Source organism: Gavia stellata, chromosome Z (genome assembly GCF_030936135.1).
Source record: "Gavia stellata isolate bGavSte3 chromosome Z, bGavSte3.hap2, whole genome shotgun sequence".
Lineage (NCBI taxonomy): Eukaryota > Metazoa > Chordata > Aves > Gaviiformes > Gaviidae > Gavia > Gavia stellata.
This window is the reverse complement of record NC_082637.1, coordinates 30,647,874-30,666,955: the sequence shown is the minus strand read 5'-3', so window position 1 is coordinate 30,666,955 and position 19,082 is coordinate 30,647,874. Positions and strand designations below refer to the sequence as shown.

Below are 19,082 nucleotides of genomic sequence, written 5' to 3'. Positions count from 1 at the left end.
AGGTACTACTTCACCTGTCACTGAAATTCAGCTATCCTGTGGAGAACAGCAGTCGAACTTTAAACAGGTAAAAATTAATTAATTCCACTGGAATCTAGGCAAAACACTGGCATTATCACCTCTCATCATGAGAATACTTTCAGGCAACTTACGATAGTGACACCTGATTAGGACCTTGGATTTTAAACCTTGCTTGAAAAAGAGATCAGCCCCTAAACATCAAATCTCTACATAATCTGCATTCCAGAAACAGACCTAAGTGTTCATCAAAACAATCCCTCAACCAAATGGTTTGCAGGTTAAACAGATGAAAGAAAACAGTCGAAGAGCCAGGGAGACGGAGAATTACTTAAGATCAGCTTTACAGAGAGAGGCAAAAGTACATCTTGCTCCGTATCTTGTCTAAAAGAACAGGGAAAATTCTAGTAAGCTGCAGCTTAAGGTTCTACTCCATAACTTCATGATACATACCCTTGCAGACTCTTCCTTCATGGATTTGTCAAATCATTTTTTGAACCTGTTTACACTTTTGTATAGTCACATCACAGCACTGGTGTGCTCAGGAGACACTAGGAAAAGAACCCAGGTCTCCCATGCCCAAACTAGTGAGGCATGCTACCTCCTAATTCGTTATTTATCCTTTTTCTTCATTTAGCTTACCATCGAGACGCAAGTAAAGGAAATTTCGAAAGGCAAAGTAGTCTTCCATAATGGTCATGAGTGATGTCATTTGACAGAAAAGAAGCACACGATGGTTAGTAGCTCGTAACTTTGGTAGAATACGATCGAGTAGCTCAAACTTCCCTGAGGCCCGATAAAGTTCGGCTCTGTTGAAGAGAAAAAGTACAGTAAATGCCAGAATGAGCCCGTATTTAAAAAAGTTTTTAGTCATTATCATGTCAGAGTATAACAGAGAGATTAATTTACTTAAGATAAACAAGACTTTTCTCTCTTTAAAATTGTTTATGTTGATTAAAATAAAAACACCTATGTGAATTCCTGTTTGGAAAGGACTTCTCTTCAATTACAAAAACCGTGTGGACTTTCAACCACACAGAATACCTTCCTTTATGAAACTCAATTCTGTTTCATTATTTATCAAAACAAACATAATTTCTCAGCTAGATGAGCATTTTATCAGTTAAGACATCACCTGCTAGTTTTGCTTTCAACTGGCATTTACTGCAGCTGTAAGTTGTATTCATCAGGCACATGTTAGAAACAATTCCCTTTCCACTCAACTACTATGCGTAGGAAAGTGAAATATTCCAAACTGAACTAATATACAGAGATAATGGGAGGAGTTTGACAGAGGACATACTCTTCAGCCGTATAACCTTAGCAGTCCTGAACAATGGTTAGTTGCTTTGATTAGCTGCTCTTCTGTCTTCTACGCTATGAATTGCAAAACAGACTCTTAGCACTGAAATTCAAGTTGTAACTGAGAAAATTAATAAAAGTAAACAGGATGTCTAAATCAGCGTCACAGTGATATGCTTTACAAAAATAAATTTCACATAACTTTTTTCTAACCTTGAGTCTGTACTCTCAAAATACAATTTATCACTAGCAACGGTATAGTTAAGTCTACAAGATACATGGCCTTCTGATATGCATACACACATAATCAGCAAAAGATTAGACTGTTTAGGAAACAAATACTCTGGTATACCAGTCAAGGAAAAAAAAAAGAAAAATTAACACCTGAACAGGAAGGGGGTCAGGTGGAAGATAAACACCTTTCCTTTAGGAAGCGTCCACTTCCACACAGCTGCACGAAGAAGTGCCAAGAACAAAATTTAAATTTCATTTCAAATAATGGAAGAAATCCTAGTTTAATTTGCAATAAAGATGGTAAAGAGGGAAAAGCAGAAGGCAAAAGTAACAAGAAAGAGAAGAAAATCCTAACTGATATCTCTGAAGAGTCATTCCAATGAATTTCAGATGGTATCTAAGCTATTTCAAAATAAGGGGAAAGACAGAAATCAGTTTACTGCTGATGAAAGACAGACATCAGTTTATTCTCCGCCTGTCCTCCTGAAAGAGATGAAGGGTCATAAAAAGCTCATATAACACTTCCAGTACTGTTAAGTTTTGCTTTAGATATGTGCCCTGTGCCTCCTCTGCCTTTCTATAAACTGCTCGAGTTTCTTAGCATGCACCTTCTAGAAAAAGAATGTGATACATTAGTTCCAATATAACATTACGACGAGGGGGAAAAACTGAAAGAGTTACCCATTGATGACACCATTTGAGTAGCCTAAATGTTCAGCGAAGGACTCCTGCAGAGTTATAAGCAATAAACAGATTATTACAAACTACACAGTAACCCAAAACTATGCAATTTTATATCAATTAAATTAAATAGATCAGCATTGGGGTCTGAGTTCCACTATGTTCTTGGAAACCACTTTGTAGCAACAGTGCTCTGCTTAATGTTTTCCTGTATTACTACTATTATTTGAAATTCATGGCTTGCAGAAGTAACTTCTGTCAGCATACATTTTACCAGATCACAAATATAGTAGAACCATATTCATTTATACTAATTACTGAATGATCCATTTGCAAATTCCTCAATTTAATTAATTAACATACAAGAGAACAAAGAGTGAAAACTACAATGATAATACATCATAGTAGGTACTGAATTATTCATTCATAAATGTAGCTACATTCCAGATATTTATGAGACTTTCTATCTTTCCAGATATATTATTGTATTTATGTACTTTGGGGCCTAAAGAGAGACACTATAGATAGCACATTTTTGCTGAAAAAAAAAGGTGGATAGGACAATTTTGGTTGATATTGTAAAATATTAGCAGCCTGCTAGTTAGAAAGATTCTACACATGACATTTTGAACTAGTGTCTCTACATCATAAATTAGGTCTAAGTAGAGATTAAGTTGCTCTGGAATGTCCTAAATTCAAAAAACACTTCGTTTTTTAAAGACAGTGTCTCCACAAGATTAATGCTTTAAAACTAGACCTCAGATTACCAATAAAAAGCTGGTGGTTGGTCCATTTCTTTCTAAAAACAAGGGTCCGTTATGATCATGTTTTTCAACTGTGTCCTTTTCAGCACAAATGATGCAGACAGAGATGTCCACTCCCACACACATAAGCTTCGATAGCAGTTTTCTATTATGTTAGCCATCTGATTAAATACAACTCTCAAAATCAAACGTCAGTCTTACCTCAATGTGTTGAAACATGTATGGGTGATTGCATATCTTTCTCAATTGCATGATAGTGTTCATAAGAGTTTTTGCCCCACCTTTTCCCTATGGGTACAAACAACGCAAATCAAAGGATTAATCTAATTTCTTAGCTTATTAATGAAGCTTTTGAAAGACATTTTTAAATGCAGGCATAAAAATACTTCTACCCCAAACCTGAACACCACATTACCAATAGAAAAACAAAACAAAAAAAAACCAAAAACCAAAACAACAGAAAAACAGAAGCTACTATGCAGTTGTCTTGCTGTATAAATTCATCTATCATAAGGATGCTCCATAACAAAAAATGAAGACCTGGAAGTAATCCACGAAGTACATTATGTATCTACCTGCAGCATTCACAGGGGGAAGCAGAGTATCTACTGTCCCGTATACTGTTTATTTATACTGTTTGTTAAGAAACCATACAAATTCCATCTGGTCTGAACCCTCTAACAGGAAACGATTCTAGCCAGATGCTTGTCAATTCTACTGTGTCTCCTCCTGTCTGTTAACGGGATATATGGGTTTCTCTTCCCAGGCCAAGTAAAACACAGGGCCACAAGCAGCTAAAAGGCTAGAGATAACCAAATCTCATGAGTCATCTTAATATTTAACAAAGTATATTCTCAAAACCTACTCTGCAGTGAATCTTTCTTAGAACCAGGACAGACTTCAGACAATAGTCAGTTATGCTAGACTAAACTGTATGGTTAAAAACTAATTGCAACTGGTGGATACAAGTTTGAGAACATCAGCTCATATCAACATTGCCAAACACTTGTGATTTTCAGATGCCACTTTGCTTTGCTGTAATTTTATGAAAATGTAATCAGAGAGGCCACAATATTCCAAGCTTACTGTATGACTAATTCAGATTTATTTTTAAAATCTCAGCCAAAACAATTTAGCAATTTCCAATAGCAAAACTAGGGAAAAGTACACTATTTGATCATATTATACACTAGTAATATTCTATTTTTCCCTGCAAAGTACAGTGGAACCATAACTTCCATTTAGAGCAGAGATTTTACGTCTGAAGGGGATACTCCATGCATCTAAAACTTGGTTTTGTTCTTTTCAAAATCCTCTCAGATTTGCTCCAAAAAGCAGTTCATATTTGTTCTAAGAGTAATTTCCTAGAGCTTTCCAGCTTGATGAATTCTCTCTAGTCTGAACTGGTTCCAGACTGGAGCTGCAGAAAGACAGGGTTTTTTCCTAACACAATAGTTGTTTGATCACTGGAGCCAAGCATTCTCATCAACCACGTCCCTCTGCTGGCAACAGGTAGCATGGATAAGAGACCCTGATGAAGCAGTTAAAGAAAAAAATGAATTAAGAGAGGGTAGCAATAAAGGAAGAATTTTAGACCCTGGGGGAGTGGCGATGGAGAGGGAGGTATTCAGAAGACAGCAAAGGCAATTTGAAATGGTTGAGCAAAAAGCTGGGTGGAGAAGGAAGTAGGGGAAAATCGACAGCAGATTTTGAGCTGGTGAAGGAGAGGAAAGAGACCAGAAAGGGAAGGAAGTAGAAGACTGTGATACAAAATTAAATTTGTAGGACAAAAGTAAAGACATCAAATTACAAAATTACATTAAAAATACAACAGAGGAACATAAATTAATGTTTATAAAGTGCTCAAACTATGAAGATGAGTATCGATATCCAACAATGAAAACAAGTTTTGTCTGGAGTTTGAATAAGCACCAGCAAAGAAAACAATCTGACTGCACAAAACAAGGAGGGTAAAATAAGATACTGAATAAAAAAAGTCACCTATTATACCAGCACAACCTGCAAAAGGATGGTGGAAAGACAGTATGTGATTGCACTGCATCAGTAATATACACATAACAGGATGCAAACACAAACTGTTACACACCAGCTGTTCTGCAGTGCCTATTCAAGGTATTTCACATTTATTATGATGTGAAAAGTGCATACACAAGTAAGCTGATGAATGGCAACTCGTTTATTCTATATTAACTGCATCAAGTCCCATGACAGCATAATCAACATTTACTAATATGTAGGCTAAATTGGACTATGTGACTGAATCATAATGTTCTCTTAAAGAACTCTGTCATTAACAGATCTTACAAGTATGAATGCAAGCATACAGCCCTAGCTGGCCAAAACAAGACTTATACCTAACTTACAGCTCTGAAAGACAAGATGAGAAACCTTCTGAAGCCAGCGCTGCCATAATCACAATTATTCAGGTACATTATTGGATTAAACTCGGCCAAGGAAAATGCTGTTTTTTTCCAGACATTGCCTGTTTGCAGAAAGGCATTGTAACTACAGTGAATACCAGCTGCAGTCTTGTAAAACAAAAGCATGTGTGATAGAGATTTCTTTTCCCATAACAGATACCTGCAGTAAGAGCCTACATACTAATTTTATAAAACAGAAATCATACTGTTAACATGTATAATCATAATACATTGTTTCCTACGTGTTTTAGTCTTTCTTTTGTACCTTCTTGTCTTTTTCAGAACCATCTGTGAGAAGGATTCCCTTGGCTTGCATATGACGGTACAGGATCTTCTGAAGAGCTGACATATCACATTTGATCACGTATTCCACCTAGTGTAAAAAACCAAAACCAACCATAAACACACTCACATAATAATGTTAATAGGATCTAACTGCAGCTTCTTGTCATCCTAAAACACAAACCAAAAAACTACGAATCTTTTGTCCGTACCCTAACACCACCTATGATTTCAGTGAGCAGCAATCCAACTGCAAGCACAGCAATGAGTATCTCAAAAGATTATCTGTGAAAGTCACAACTACTATGAGACAGTTGGATCCTAAGAATGTAACTGCAGAATTGCCAAACATAGTTTTTGTCATTCTGTAAGTTTAACAACTTGTAAAAATAAGTAAAAATTAATTTTATTTTATGATTAACATATAATAAAAAAATTTATGTTTAATAACCTGTGGATTTTATTACGTCTGTAACGCATTATAAAAATATCAAGCAAAGCGTTATAAAAATATCATCATTGTATACCTAGCAAATAAGCATCCCTCATGTCTAATCAGCATTATGCTTACCTAGGTTGGCACAGAAATATGCTGTTTTCTCAACATCAACTAAAAACACAGGAAGTTAATCAAGTACTGTATGATCCCCACACTGTTTGACTTCTTGTTCAGTTTTGTAAAACTACATTTATTAAAGCAGTTTTTGACTGCACACTATCTTTAAATCCAGTCATACAAAGACGTCATACCTGAATTTAACCCATTTTTTTCTACTACCCAATTTCCAGATTTCAGTCACTACCTTTTTAATACATTACATAAAATAAAAACAGTCACATAATAAAGTCACACTAGTGGCTAGAAATCTTTCGAGTAGTAACTAAAAGAAAAAGCATAAGCTTCCTAATGTTCAACAAATAAATGGAATGAAAATTATCAAGTTATTTCCTTCTCAGACAGGAGGATGAATTCCTTAAAGAGAAGTGACTGTTTCTTCAACAGCTTCTTTATCAAGATTCATAACATCAAATGAAACTGATTAACAGGCTTCGGTCAACAAGGTCAGTCCTCATGGTTAGACTAATTGCTTTTTTCATAAACAAAATAATGGAAACAAAAAGAAACATGGTCCTCTGAGTACCAGTGTGTATGCAACTTCTAAATCATCCTTCTCTATGCCTATTAAGGGATTTATCAAATACAGTGGCTCTAACTGGCAGAAATTTGAACAGAAATAAAGATTCCAGCAATATTTTTAAATGTAAGTATGTTTCATTCTCAAATAAATGCTTCCGAAGATACTGAGAATCTGTCATTTGAAAGAACAGAAAGTCACAGCAGTAACAGTGTTCACAACATTATAAAGATGAGAAAGAAATTTTTAAAAAGCCTTTCCTTTAAGTACTGTCACTAACCATCTGTATAGAGCTCTTCTGGCTGTTCATTCAGCCAGTGTTAGTCAGCTTATAAGACAACTTACAAAAATTTCATTTTGGTATGGTTTTAACCCAGTTGACCTTAGCACCAAATTTTCCCTAGCACACCTTCAAATTTATTTTTTTATTTAGTTGCTGTTGTTATTCTGGGAAGAATGAATAGGAAAAGTGATGCAAGATTGCAGATGAGGACAGGGTGGGGCAAGATGAGTTGCCCAGAGAGAAAAACAATGATCGTTCAAATCAGAAAAGAATTTTATGTTCTGAATTAAAAAGCCACTAGTTAAAAAATATTTGTGCAATTTCAACAAGACACTTCACGCAACTCCTGGAATATTAACACAGGACCAAATTCTAGTAGTCCTTTTTCAGTGAACTAGCTAAGGGAGCAAAGGTTCTATCTGGTGCAGGGAGGATGGGACAGGACAGAATCTAATCCTCAGTGTATGGCTGACTCACTTACAACTTGAAACCAGGTATTACGGAAATAAGGTGCATGTCTTATATGGATGACTACGAAGAGAATTATAGCTGTAAGACTGGTGAGGAATCCTGAGAATGCAGAAACTTCAGGTATTCAGGCTTCCTCCATGGCCAATTTTCTTAGCAGAGTTATGAACAAACAAACCACAGCAATAACAGATGCTAAAGAAGTCCTCATCTGCAAAATAAATCTGAAAGAGGAACATTACATAATGCTTAAAAAAAGTATTAAACCCCTTCCGCTGTTCCTCTCATTGCAAACCTTTTCTGGCAGTTGAGACTCAACCTCTTTCTTCAATCTTCTCAGCAAGAAGGGTCGGAGCACTTTATGGAGACGACGTATGATCAGAATAGTTTCTTCCTCATTTAAGTCCACCTACAGAAGTTTATAAAAGTCACTACAAGGCAACTCAGTATATTAGGTAATGTCTTCTCTCACATGAAAGGTTAAGTATGTGCAATAATTACTTGCATGTTACAACCAAACTGACTCTGATTCAAAAAAGACACTGATATTACAATTTTCTGGCATTATAAAAAAGGTGGCTTTTAGTTACGTGAATTCCCCAAGTACCAGGGAGAGTTCAAACACTAATCCTTCTGTATAAGCTCCTTTCTGTTTTCATCAAAGTGTTTTGTTTCTGATGTTTTAAAAAAAACTGCCACAGTACCCTTTCTCCGGTCATGGCAAATGGAGCGTTGAACCACTGTTCAAAGGTGCTACAGCTCTTGAAAATGGTTGGGAGGAGGAAATTGAGAAGAGCCCAAAGTTCAGGCAATTTGTTCTGCAATGGAGTCCCAGTCAGCAGTATTCGCCTAGGGGCCACATAGTGAGTATTCAAGACCTGAGTCAGTTTGCAGTGATGGTTCTTCATTCGATGGCCTTCATCTACTATCATGTATTTCCATCGAATCTGCAAGAAAAAGAAGAAAAGTTGGCAAAGTTAGAGCAGGTCATCCTCAGCTGAATTCCTCCTGACAGGTGTAGAACAAAAAAAGCCTGAGACATCGGTCATTCTCATTTATGAGAAAAGCTAAATCAAGCATTATCCAAGTACCAGTGCCCTTGCAAGCAGCAAAATAGAAACAAACACTAGGTATGCTGAATCTGATGCTGAATTCTGACTTGAATTGCAACAGCAAACAGAAGATTCCTCCCATTTCTGGGAAAGAGATTAAGGCGACTGTTTCTTCAAGGCCAGAATATGATTCACAGGGGAAGAAAGAGACCACATAAACTCCAAATAAATCTGTCCGCAACAAGAACCTTGACAGGAGATAAAAGCGTTTTCAGACAAAATAACTAAGCTCACAAACAACAGCAACCTTGAACTTTCTTTTCTTTCAGCTAATCCTATGTTTCTACTCAAGAACGAAGCAGCATAATTACGATCATCTCATCTCAGTTACTGCATCTTCAAATAAAGTTTCTATTTCTTAATGTGAAAGCTTAAATGCAGTCAGAGCAGATGTTGAAAGCTGCTCAAGCTCTCTGTTACCACTTGTACTACAACATCGGCAGTCAACACATGTGCCACGCTGACCATGTGATTAAGAAGGCCTCAGTTTGTACTTTCATGGGTGCTAACTAATTCCATTTCCCAGGATAAGTTGAATGGCATAGTGCTGTCCTTCCTATCTTTCAGCAAGGACAGGCAAAAACTAGAGAGGAGGGAAAACTCTGAAGTCTCAAACTGTTCTCAAGTGTTCAGAATTATGCTAAGAAAATGCACTGCCTTTGTATCAGAGAGGAAAAATTAATAATCTAAATATTCAATATGTAACAGAATGAAATAAAGTGAAAATGAACAACAAAGGGACAGTAGGACCATATGGTTTCTCTGTATGGCAAAATACCTCCTTAGTCTGCTTTGTGTGTACATGAAATAGTCTCACAGTACAGTAGCTTTCAAATTAATTCATTACATTTGAGGCACAATTAAGAACTCGGCCATGTATAATAAAGAGTCTGGATACCAAATTCATGATACAGGTAACTATTTAGTCATTTGGGGAAAAGTGACCACATAGCTGCAAAGGCTCTAATCAGAGTGAGCTTCAGGTCAGAAACAATGGAAAAAAATAGGAAAAAAATAGTCAGGACTGCAGATTAGGTTAAATGCCATTAAGCAGAGGGGATAAAAGTCATGTTTTTCCAAGGACAGGCAGGTATACAGTACTGACAGAACTGCACAAAGGAATTAGCCTCCTGGCCACACTCAGGAAAATCCTGGTGTTTGCAGGGAGAAGAGCTGTGACTGAGAAGTCCAATCATAAATAGAGGAATAGAAAAGTAAATGAAAAGTTTAACTTTAATTGAAGGACAGAACAACAACGCAGGACTTCCCTATGAAACAAAAAAGTGTTTTGTGCTATGCACCATGTGAAGGTGTCTTGGAAGGTCTTGCTGTTAAGTGATAACAGTCATTATTACCTTAGCAAGGATATGTTTGTCCTTTATTATGTACTCATAAGTAGTTAAAAGAACATTAAATTTTCCACTTCGAAGCTGAGGAACAAGTGAGCGGCGCATTGCCGGTGTACCCTAAAAGAGAGAGAGAAGTGAGTAGTTACTCTTTCTTCTGATGAAGAGAATACATTGTTTTTATGAATTAGCAGACACAGAGCAACCACATGAACTTCTAATCCTACAATACTGCAAACAATATATTGATGCATTCCAGAGTGCTTTCTCTAAACGGTCGCTAGACTGTAAAGTTCTGTTTATGGGGCACTGGAAACATGTATCTAGTGGTCTAGTCTCCTTACAAATTGCTTGACCGTACCACTACTACAGTAGCCAAACAGCAAAGTATTCAGCTATGTATAAAATGTGAAGTAGTTATCATTCATATTACCCTCATCAGAAGCCCTGCAACATGATAATCAACAATTTTATTCTGCATTTCACTATATGAAAGTAATTACAGTTTATTACAGTCATTGTTTTAGTACTATTAACTGCTTAGTACCAGATACACATGACAAAACTGCATGAGCAAACAGTTTAGAAATGCATGCAGAGGCAGAGGAAAAACTCGCTGTAGTTTCATTCCTTCAACTCTCTAATCATACAAAAAGCAAATCAAACCTTGTAAGATATCTTCACCACAGAAGGAGCCCATTTGTCAAATTCATATGTCCAATTGGATAAAGTCCTATCATAGAGATTATAAAGAAAAAGTAATATATTTCATCATTTGCAGGTCAAACTTTATAAAAGTTTCCAAGTGGTTGCCAACTTTTCAACACATTTCATATAATCAAGCCCCATAATTAAGAGTATATTTAAAAAAATGCACTTTATAGACTGTAATAAAATAAAAGCATCTCTGAGAGGGGAGTAAACAGAAAAAAGTGTGAAACTTTCTGTCAGCTCATATTCAGGGTCCTCTTTGAAACCAATTCAGAGTAGTATTTTACATGCATCTTTGTATTTTGGAGCATATCAAGGACAAGAAAGATAACCCTGAATAAAAAACAGATTTGTAAGTTCTTTTATACTACTTATCATCCAAAAACTGACTGTATTTTCAAATATAGCCTCCTGAAGTTGATAATAGAATTCATCTGTGTTCTACTTGAGTAGAACTACTTGTGCCACTATGCAGGTCTGTTTTTGCACTGTGTTCCTGCTGTTTGATCACAACAAACAGGTTTTTAGGACTAAGCTAGCTGCTATCATGATACAGCAGCAAAAAATAACCTTGAGGTTTTTTGGTTGCTTGCCTTTTTTTTTTTTTCCTTACTGGACCTGTGATGGCAGCAGTACTAGCTATTGAGAAAAGGCAGGGAAAGGCAGCTTTTAAAATGTAATTTCAGCTCCTCTCTTTTAGAAATGTAAGAAAAATCATTACAGGCTACTTAAAAGAAATCTCATTTTTTTTACTGTGCCCATGTGAAATCTGACATTAATAACACTCTCCCTTTCTTTTTAACTTTGTTTTACTTCATAGATCTTCTCCCAACCATTTCTTTTCACACTAGAGCTCATCATTTGTATTCATACCATTAGGGACAGCTGTGGTATTTGTCAATCAGTTACGACTGCAGCACAGCCAGAAGTCAAGATACCTCAGAAGAAATCAAAAGAGATGGCCACAAATAAAATTTATCCCACTCCTACAGCACATTTGCACGCTCAGCACGATTGCTGGACAAATTATCTAACATAAAGGCCAGGGAACTTCTGCACATCAATCAAGTCACTTACACACAAAAGTAAGCAAACAACCCCTCAATATCCTACATGATTTTTACAATGCCTGACATTTTTTATTTAAAACTCCGCACTTCGAATCACTAAAACCCACACCTCTCCTTTGGTGAAACGAAAATGCATTAGAAGAAATGTATAAAACACACAGCATCTTGGAAAGTGAAGGAAAAGCAAAAGGAGGCAGCACAATAAACAATCATAATCTGGACACATGACCGAAGTGTGACTATCACTCATCAATTCTACATCCAGAGCTAGTTATGCAGTACTTAAAAGATCATCCAACCTCATTAAAGCATGATTACCTGGTATCGGATGGGGCACCAGTTGTTTAAAGAATTAAGTAACAGATTTTTAATAGCACAGTTAAGAATGGAGAACTGCAGGCACATAATAGGAAAGAAACACCATCCCCCTCTTGTGGCTTAAGACTGAATTACACTAAATTCACTATGCGGATTTCTGAAACAGTGGACAGTGAAACTAATGGAATCAAGTGCTTTATCAGCCTCCTGGTCTCCCTACCAATGCCAGACAATTACCTGGGAAGAAATTATCAAAGAAAACACTGAATACACGCTCAGTGTAATCCCACTATGCACCTCATTTTGTCCTTACAAAACAAGCGTGTGTTCCGAATAAACCAATCTGCAATGCTCAGAATGACAACAGCAGAAAGAGATCCTTTACTTACGAAAGGGGAACAATGATGAGATAGGGGCCATTGAGTCTTTTGTGCTCCATCAGGTAAGTGATGAGTGCAATAGTCTGTATTGTCTTTCCTAGTCCCATTTCATCAGCTAAAATTCCATTGAGATTGTTATTATAGAGTGAAACCATCCATTCCAGTCCCTGGAGCTGAAATGAAGAATAATAGTTTCAGTTACTTAAAACTCACACAAATAATTAACACCAGTACTACAGAACCAAGGTTCTGATGTCCTTGCTTACTTAGACGTTGGATTTCCTTTAATTATACCATATGTATGGGGATCCCTGGCTATCTTAACACCTCCCCCCCCAAAAAAAAAAAACCCAAACCAATAAATTTCTGGTAACGGTTATATGGAAATCATCACTCCTGTTTAGCAGAGCCCATAATATGAAGTCATATTTCATAGATGGAGGTTTTTTTGTATTGCACACAAAGCAACACAGGCACTCACACGTAAGCTTGATAAATACTTAACATTATCAGAGTTTGTTCTTCAATTTCAACGCTGTCACATATTAAACCTTCTGTGTATATTTCATGCCGTTTGCTTGTGTCAATTAAAATCTTTCAAAACCAAACCCATCAAGTCTGCACAAAACATGTAAGCCTCACACTTGCCAACTGCATCACTGGTATGCTAAAGCTCTTGTAGCACATGTCCATTTAGTGTCTGCTGTCCATACCTACACATGTCAGAGTAGGCCCCTTTTGTCCAATCACGCCTTGTGTATAAAATCCCAGAGCTGGAATAAAGACAGAGTACTGCAGCTAAGAAATGTCTACATAACAGAGGTTCACACTCCAAGGAGTACTGCTAGAAAGCACTGACTCAGATTATCTCCTTGTCACACCAACTTCCACATAAGTGTGTATGACATTACTCATGCAAGTGCGAAGTAAGTTTTTGCTTCCAAGATGCAGACTTTTGGTGTGTCTCATGCATGGAGAGAGAAGGAAATTAAGAGGCCTGAGAAAGTTTCAAGCGAAAATACTACATGCCTGAAGTAACCTTCTGTTGTCCCTGCGAGACAGTAGCCAAAATAATGTTGCCAATTTACTGGCTTTATGTACACGCTGACTGCTTTATATTTAGGTATTAAATATTCAGGCCACCAAGAGTTGATCAGAATTTGTCCTGCAACTGTATGTCCCACTTACAAAGTAGCTTCAGAATTGAGAATAGAAAAACTGTGTTGTGTATGTCATTCAACATTCTCCACTGATATATACCGATATGAAGGAAAAGGCAATTTGACCAAACTTGACAGTGAGAAACATGGAGAAGCAAAAAAAAGTTGAGAAGGAAAAAGCATGTAAAATCTAGAGGACGGAGGAATACAGGGAGTGAAGGTGAGAGTCACAGAACAGTCTCCTTCAGAACATTCTTGCTAGAACCAAAGCCAAGCCTCAATGCTCCTGACATAAAGATCCTTAGAGAAGTGTGCCTCTTACCACTGATGCAATTACTATCTAGAACAGACAACATAAAGACTATTGTGTCATTTATTCCAGCTTAATCAGTGCCCTGGATTCAGTGCATGCTACAAGGAGAAAAAGCCAAGTTTCTCCTCTGACCTAGATGAAGAACAGCTATTTTCAGGCTACTAACTTGCATTTCTCTTGTGTTTTGCATCATGCAAAGTAGGCCTGTTGACTCTGCCTTTTATCACTACCTGGCATGACACCTAGAATTCTACTCATGGGCTGAGATCACATCTAGACTAGATGTTGGGAAAAAAAAAAGGAAAAAAGAAATGTCAGTGTCCCTGTTGATTTACGTAACCACTGAGTAACAGAGTCAGCCTGTTGCTGCGCTGGCTCTGTGTGGTACCTTCACTAACCATGAGTCTTTGGTGGCAGTTTAGAGCCCTAGATCAACATGCGGTGCAAAGCAAGGTGCTGGGATAACGCAGCTCCAGGGCAGGCTGTTAGCAACAGAGCTTGCTAAAGCCTTGCGCTGAGAGCAGCAAGTCCAAAAGAAAGTATAGCAGCCAAATCAAGCCTTAGACAGCTTCATGAAAACCTCCTGGACCAGGGGCATGTGTAGAAAGAAACCTAATATCACACTGAGCCGCTAAAGGACTTGCTGTAATTGATAATCCTTTTGTCTGTATAACTCCACAGACTGAATTATTTTGTTTTGTGGCACACATGGAAATTACATTGCAAAACACAGATCTGCAAAATTTAAAAATATTTGTATGTTCCATAAGTAATTACAATTTTGGAAGTAAAGGAATTATCACAATCTTAATTTCCCATCCATGAGCACTTTAAGCCCATATGGCCATCAAATTAGTATCATTACAGGGTATGCATTCCTCCCCAGACAATGAATCAGGATTATGCAGTAAAGAAGGCTGCTGACTGCATCTGTTGGGTCCCTGCTTGGGTGCACAAGCTGGAGAATGTATTGACAATGAGGCAGCAAAAATAAAGAGGGCGTCATAGCTGAGAAAGTGGCGTATTTCTCTGTGTGGTTGGATTCTATCTTCTTAGTCACAGCATTCCTCAATGGTGCCAGAAGAGTTATTTAACCTATCACGTTCAAAATCAGTCCCTGAATGACACGTTCCTCTTTTTGTGGAGGGCTCACAGTGAGACACCTAGAAGTGCTAAGGATTCACAACAGAACTCAAATTCAGATGAAGTTTTGCTATGAGCAAGTTGGATCACGGGATTATGCAGCTTGGAACAAACCTCAGGCAGCGTCTAGGCCAATCCCCTGTCCAAAGCAGGTCCAGCCTTGGGGTCAGGTTTCTCAAGGTTTTATATGGTTAGCAATTGAAAACCTCCTAGGTAAAACCTCCCTGAGCCCCTGCTCCACAGCAGCACTGTCCTCTTCTGTACACCCAATCCGAACCCTCTTGTCTCAGCTTTTGTTGTCTGTTTTCCCACCATGTCCCACAGTGAGGAGCCCAATATAAAAATACTAAAATGCTTTGAAAAGACAAATCAGCCTAACTCTTGACTTTTAAATTATTTAAACAAGCTACTGTAATAGATGGCAGTGCTGAGGAGCATAGGAAGCAGGGGCTGCAATCATAATGCTTTGCACACTTCGGAAACAGTCTTCCTCCTAGTTCTCTACAAGTAGAAATAGTTATACATCCTTATGACACCTTGGTGTGTAAGTATTATTCTTTATTTTATGTGGATGTAGAAACAATGTTCTGACTGCAGAAAATAGGACATTTTCAATCACACAGGAATCTAGCTTATGTCAGAATACAGAAGTTCCTAGTTACTCAGTCCACAGAATGTCTGTAAAGAATATGAGACATCAACCTCCATAGTAAAAATATTTTTCTTGTTTCTAAATTTTGTCTATCACTGCACTGAAAAATTAGAATCTTAATTAAAAAATAAAATCCTAAACTTTTAAATATTGGAAGAAGAAAAATACTGTTAACCCACCACAAATGAAAACAGTAAGCTAAACTGAAATTCCAGGTCAATGAGAAGCATAGCAAAACAAAATATTATTGGTCTGCAATGAAAAAAAGAGTTACAGGTATATGCAGAAAGTTGGTATTATTATTCAAGCAGTATGTAAGAAACATTATCTGTGATAGGTAACAGTCATTGCTTTGTCCATACAATTCCCAAATTCTAACCTACTAGAGATCTTGTATTTCTTAACAAATTTTCAGTTTGCCACTTGAAAAACCACATTGAAATGTTGAGCATAATTCCAAGTTTCAAATATTTTAATGTTTTAATGATTTCTCACCTGATAATGTTTTAGTGTGCCATTAATCAGAAGAGAAGACTGCTTTTCCACCCTTTCTGTGATAGCATGAGCAACAGTGTAGTAGGACTGAGACCCTCTGGCACTATATTGCATGCTATATTCATCATCCACATCTTGTTTGGCTGTCCTGGAAAGCAGAAGAACTAAAGTGAATTACCACAAACAAACAGGTTTTTTGACCACAGCTCACATATGTATGTCTAAAGAAACAATGCAAATCCCCAGCTATGGCGAGTACACCAAAGGGTGCAAGCTACTTTATAAACACTACACAATTAATATCACATGATCATGTTCCTTCTCCTGCAGGTGTTCATGCCAGAGAAGCTACCACAACTCACTGTAATCTTGAGCAAGCTACTCTTGGGAAATGCCACTGTAAGAAATCACAATTCCTAACAAAAAACAGCACCTAAAGAACACTCACTCAATGATTTGCTTTGCATCTTTCTCAGAAACATCCTCACTGTTAGGATCCAGGAGTATCTTCTCATCTGCTTCTAACCTGCTTGATTCTTCTTCATCATCCTACAGAACACAGAAAAAGGACACGGGTGCTGGGAAGTGCAACACCTTCCTAAGTCATACTTTCAACTGGCATTCACATATTGGTAGCTTTCATTGGTCAATGCTTTATGACAGAAACCTGAATCACAAAGTTCAACTTACACCTGTTCTGCAACAGAATTGCACTGCAGCATAACAAGAAGATAATTTTTGCAATATATTAACCATCAGGAAGTCATGATACCTTGAAATAAAAAGTACTTTCCCTTTAACGATCTTGCTTTTAAAAGCCTTACTCTGTCTACCATGTTCATGAAGAGGATTCCAATACCATGTATATGTTTATATTCCAGATGTGTGATAATTTAATAAAGCTTAAAAAATTGCCAAGGACTGCTGTTTAAGGCTTCTAATTTCTTAACTTTTTAAAAGCAGACCACATTTTTACTCTTTTTAAAATAACTTGTCTTCTGGCTACAGTTGCAACAGACAACCAACAACTTAAAAACTCACTAATGAAGCTGATCAAAACACTGTTCTGAGTTCTGCAAGTGTATTCTTGTAAGAATGACTTCCCCAGCTCTAAACAACACTGCTGCTAAAGAGTCTGTGCTAAAAATGTGACCACATCCCTTTTAACATGCCTCCTAGAATCTGACAGGTATCAGGCCCTTCCCTCCTATCTTAATACTGAGAGTCTTGTAGAATTACATTAGTAGTAATTAGTCCTACAAAAGCATGTACCTTAACATCATACAGTCCAGTCAGTTTCAGTGGTCATTTCATCCAGTATTGTAAAGATTGCTAGACTTAGGAGATCTGAATTCTAAACGTAGTTCTGCTACTAGCCTGTTGATTGAACATGGTCCCTCTCTACTTCTCAGTTTTCCTCTCCTTTGGAAAGTACTTGTCTGAAAAATGCTATGCAAGTACCGGTATCGATCATTCATAGTATCTAATATTATGACCCTGCAGGGTTGGGATCTTTGTGTGTGTTAATTTTAAGATTCTTTTTAGAATTTTTATAATAATAGTATTTAAATCACCATTAAAGTATTGACTCAAATAAGCCTACCCTGAACAGTCTGAAGCTAAATCCCTGACATAAACCTAACTTTTTAATAAACATAATATATAAATAATAACTGTGTTATTTGGAATGCCAATAAAACCTCCAATGCATAAACATGAAAGATAATAACTTCATTCAGCACAAAGCCACAATACAGCCTTTTCTGACATATTTTAAAATAAGAACCTGCTTATATTCTCTAGCTCATTATTATTAATAGTCAGAGTAAAATATTTACTTTTCCTAAGCCCGATTACGAGTTAGGCGTTTACAGCATATATAAGGGGCAACTGCTATGAACTGGGAAGAATTACAAACCCAGTTACTTTTCCTGTTTATATTATTCTTAAAAAACCTACGTAACTGCTATCGCTTTCCCCTCCTTCCTTATGAAAAAGAGGAAAATACCACATGGAGTAAGTACTTGTTTTTTACTGTAGTACTTGTCACAGTTTTTTTTTTAAAGATACATACCTCTTCCTCATATTCGGAGCCACTTTCATCTTCACTGTCTGACCTAGGAGCAACTTCATAGCTGTACAAAGACGACAGAAAGATTATGAATTACAGATAACAAGAGGAGGGATTAGCTTCAGTGCATCTCCTACTCAGCTTACACATAATAAATTAAAAGTATAGAATAGAATAGAACAGAACACAACAGAATAGAAGAGAATACAATACAATACAATAGGTAAAAAAGAGTAACTAAGAGAAACCCATGAAAAATACCAATGCAGATAGAAAAAGCAGCCTACTTGTATGCTAACTACTTACCCGGGGTTCATTTCCAGCCAAGCATCCAGCTGACTTGCTTTTGGTGCTTCTGGCCCAAGAAGAACTTTGCCTGTTTCAGTGTGAGTCACTTTGACTGGAAGGTCACTCATCTGACTGCTCTCATCTATGGGCTAAAAATGCAAATGAAATTGTATACCATAAGGGAACTGAATTTCATGCTTGTCACACATAATGAAAAGAACTAATAGCACTTTCAAAATTCCAGATCTGAACAAGCAGTGAAGTTTTGTTATTAGAAGCCCCACCTTCCCACATGGCTATCAAGCAAACACTGAGTCACAGTATTTCTGTGTGTAACACATTCTATGCGACATTCACAAATATGTAACAGTATTCCAAATAAATTAACAAGACCAGCGTGAACAAGACTACACT

The 19,082-nt window shown here is 37.1% G+C and overlaps 1 protein-coding gene across 1 annotated transcript in view; it reads right to left on the bottom strand.

The window, feature by feature from the left end:
- The window catches only part of SMARCA2 (SWI/SNF related, matrix associated, actin dependent regulator of chromatin, subfamily a, member 2), a 121,195-nt gene that overhangs the window by 52,910 nt on the left and 49,203 nt on the right, over positions 1-19,082 (bottom strand). The window contains exons 12-24 of the mRNA XM_059834444.1: positions 18,687-18,817; positions 18,384-18,444; positions 16,758-16,858; positions 16,310-16,457; positions 12,556-12,719; positions 10,734-10,800; positions 10,077-10,187; positions 8,314-8,556; positions 7,905-8,018; positions 5,706-5,813; positions 3,201-3,287; positions 2,236-2,282; positions 661-827 (exon numbers count right to left, since the gene is read on the bottom strand). Coding sequence (XP_059690427.1) covers positions 661-827; positions 2,236-2,282; positions 3,201-3,287; positions 5,706-5,813; positions 7,905-8,018; positions 8,314-8,556; positions 10,077-10,187; positions 10,734-10,800; positions 12,556-12,719; positions 16,310-16,457; positions 16,758-16,858; positions 18,384-18,444; positions 18,687-18,817 — 1,549 coding nt within the window. The remainder of the gene's footprint in view (positions 1-660; positions 828-2,235; positions 2,283-3,200; positions 3,288-5,705; positions 5,814-7,904; positions 8,019-8,313; positions 8,557-10,076; positions 10,188-10,733; positions 10,801-12,555; positions 12,720-16,309; positions 16,458-16,757; positions 16,859-18,383; positions 18,445-18,686; positions 18,818-19,082) is intronic.